The sequence below is a fragment of the Etheostoma spectabile genome, chromosome 3 (genome assembly GCF_008692095.1).
Source record: "Etheostoma spectabile isolate EspeVRDwgs_2016 chromosome 3, UIUC_Espe_1.0, whole genome shotgun sequence".
Lineage (NCBI taxonomy): Eukaryota > Metazoa > Chordata > Actinopteri > Perciformes > Percidae > Etheostoma > Etheostoma spectabile.
Window position 1 is genome coordinate 284,153 of NC_045735.1, and position 2,677 is coordinate 286,829.

Here is a 2,677-nt window from a genome sequence, read left to right on the forward strand (position 1 = left end):
CCATGTCTGCACTTATGGAAACCAGTGTATCTCCCTGCACCTGGTCTATTGACCTTCTGGTTCGACCCAAACTGCATTTAGTTGCCTTACACACACACACGCAGAGACACAGACGCACAGACGCACAAACACAGACGCACACACACGCACAGACACACAGACTTGAGACTTTTTACAAATTCAATGCCTGCCAATGCATGACACTCTCCACACACATTTTATGTAATACTGAAAGATTATAGTTGCAATGTAAATAATGATCCAAAATTATCAACAAAACAAAAGTAGCTTTGCTTTTCTTGTGTGTTGAGAGACACGATGCGTTTTGCCCGGTACATTTAACGCCGTCAGGCCACACCCACCTGTAGCTGATGTGTTTCCTGGTTCTGGTTGATCTCCTCCCGAGATTTTTGCTCTTTTTGGGATCTTTCTTTTTTGCGGTCTTCTCCTCTTCCACCTCGTCTCCCTCCTAAAAACCGTGCAGACAAATTACTTTTAATTTCGCACAGTGAAATCCAAGGTGATATTTCTTTGACGTCAAACAGACGGCCACCATGTTAATTAAGTTTGGTTTAAGTTTGTTTTACAAGATTAGACTGCTGCGTTGACATGCTGCGTTGCATGTTGGAAAATCCCAGCCAACTGACATCATTTCAAACATTTGTTTTTCATTGGTCCAACTTAGAAAGCCCAGGTAAAAAAACAGCTGAGAGATTTGCTAAACTGAATGTAAATGTTTAGATTAGATTAGATTAGATTCAACTTTATTGTCATTACACAGGTACAAGGCAACGCCCATCTTATAATGCGGCAGATGCAGAAATGAGTAAGACTACAGTGAATTTACCATCTTGCTTGGGGCAAAAGTTTGGGAAAGTTCCTGTTTTTACCCACGACGAGATTGCTCTGTCCTCAAGCACTCATAAAATAAATATTTTCTTAGTTGGGTGAGGGGCGACGAAGATCGTCCCTGGGAGGATGAGCAGGAGTCGAGTCCGTAGTCAAGTGGATCTTTTATCTTGAATGAATACATTTTGTTCAATAAGTTTCATTAAATAGAAATCTTCGAGGTAAGTTAAAGGTTTTGTTGTTATGTGTGTTTGGTGTTGTGGTATATGTAACAGCTGGCGATGTTAAGGCAGAAGTCAGCTATGAGTAACTGACGCTATTGTCACTGTGTGTGTGTGTGTGTGGTGTGTGTGATGTGTATGTAGTGTGGGTTTTGTGTGTCGTGTTGTGGTTTGTGTGTGTGTGTTGTGTGCGGGCGGTCCTCAGATCCTGCTGTGTGACCTTGGATAAGGACACCACACGGCCTGTCTGGGCGGCCGCCAGCTCATGTGATTCCAGATGGAGAATTTTCGTCATCCTGCCAACATTGTAAGTGTGGTGTGTGTGTGTGTGTGCTGTGCACGAGAACTGCCCGACAACATATTGATTAGCAAGACCACCTATTAATATCCTACGCGGCATTTGGTCGATCATTTATTAAGAATACTGCAGGGTTTGAATAAAACTCATTGTGAATGTATTGCACAGTAAGGGCACGGATATTGTTATGACATGTCAACCTTAGAAACACATTACTTTGATGAAGATGTTTATTTAACAAAATATACCAAAGTTCTCCAATATTTATCTTTCAAAGAGACGAGAAGCGACGAAGAAACCTTTTTATAAATAAATAGTGTAAATGACACTATTTTATATAACATTAGATTTTTTTTGATAAGCAATAAGATTACAATTGTAAACCAACATTCCATGCAGCTTTCAGTACTTAAAAGTCACCCTAAGTTGGTGCTTGGGACATGAGATTTCAGAGGCCACTATATAGTGTTGAGGTATGCTGATAAAAAAGAGACATTTTAAAGGATGTGTTTTCAACGTTTCAGTTTGTGGAATTTGGCCTTTCCCTCCATTCATCGGAAGCTGGCTGTTGTGAGATCAACTGGAGGAGCAGCTGCGAAGGAAACTGCGATGCCATGAAAAAAGAAGCGAGAGCAGAGAGGAGGTAAAACACACCACAACACACACACACACACCCACACACACACACACACAACAACACAACACACACTACAATTTTCCTAAAAGAACACTCAAAACGATGTGGATTTGACTCCTTCTTTCCTCTGTCCTTTCAGGAGGTAGCGGCTAGATGTACGTGGAGATCAGTGGTGGGACGAACATCACCCTGTAAGTCTACTTCTATTCTTTTAATGCAGACGTAATGTTAAATATTGAATATGAAGGTTCATTAAACTAGCTACCCATTCTGAAGAGAAGCCATCATATTGCATTGCACAGATGGAGACATGCACTTTAGTTGGGATAGCGTGCGGTCCAAACTTTATATTTACTACCTTTAAATCCATTGTTATACGCTGTTCATTGTTAGCCTAAATTATTCTATAGTATCTGTAAAAATTCTGTGGTTATATATTAACAACCACCCTGTATATATATATTAGCAGTACATTCATTCACCCTGTAAATCTGTGTTCACAATACTAGTTACTATATATTATATTCATAGGACAAATCTATCTGTACAATTCTGTTTATATATAGGGCATCTCATTTATCCAGGTACATATCCATGTCTGCACTTATGGAAACCAGTGTATCATCCTGCACCTGCTCTATTGACCTTCTGGTTCGACCCAAACTGCATTTA

The 2,677-nt window shown here is 40.2% G+C and overlaps 1 protein-coding gene across 1 annotated transcript in view; it reads right to left on the reverse strand.

Annotated features, from left to right (window-relative positions):
- rsf1a (remodeling and spacing factor 1a) overlaps positions 1-2,677 on the reverse strand; it is a 38,022-nt gene that overhangs the window by 10,830 nt on the left and 24,515 nt on the right. Inside the window, 1 exon segment of the mRNA XM_032509705.1 lies at positions 359-469. Coding sequence (XP_032365596.1) covers positions 359-469 — 111 coding nt within the window.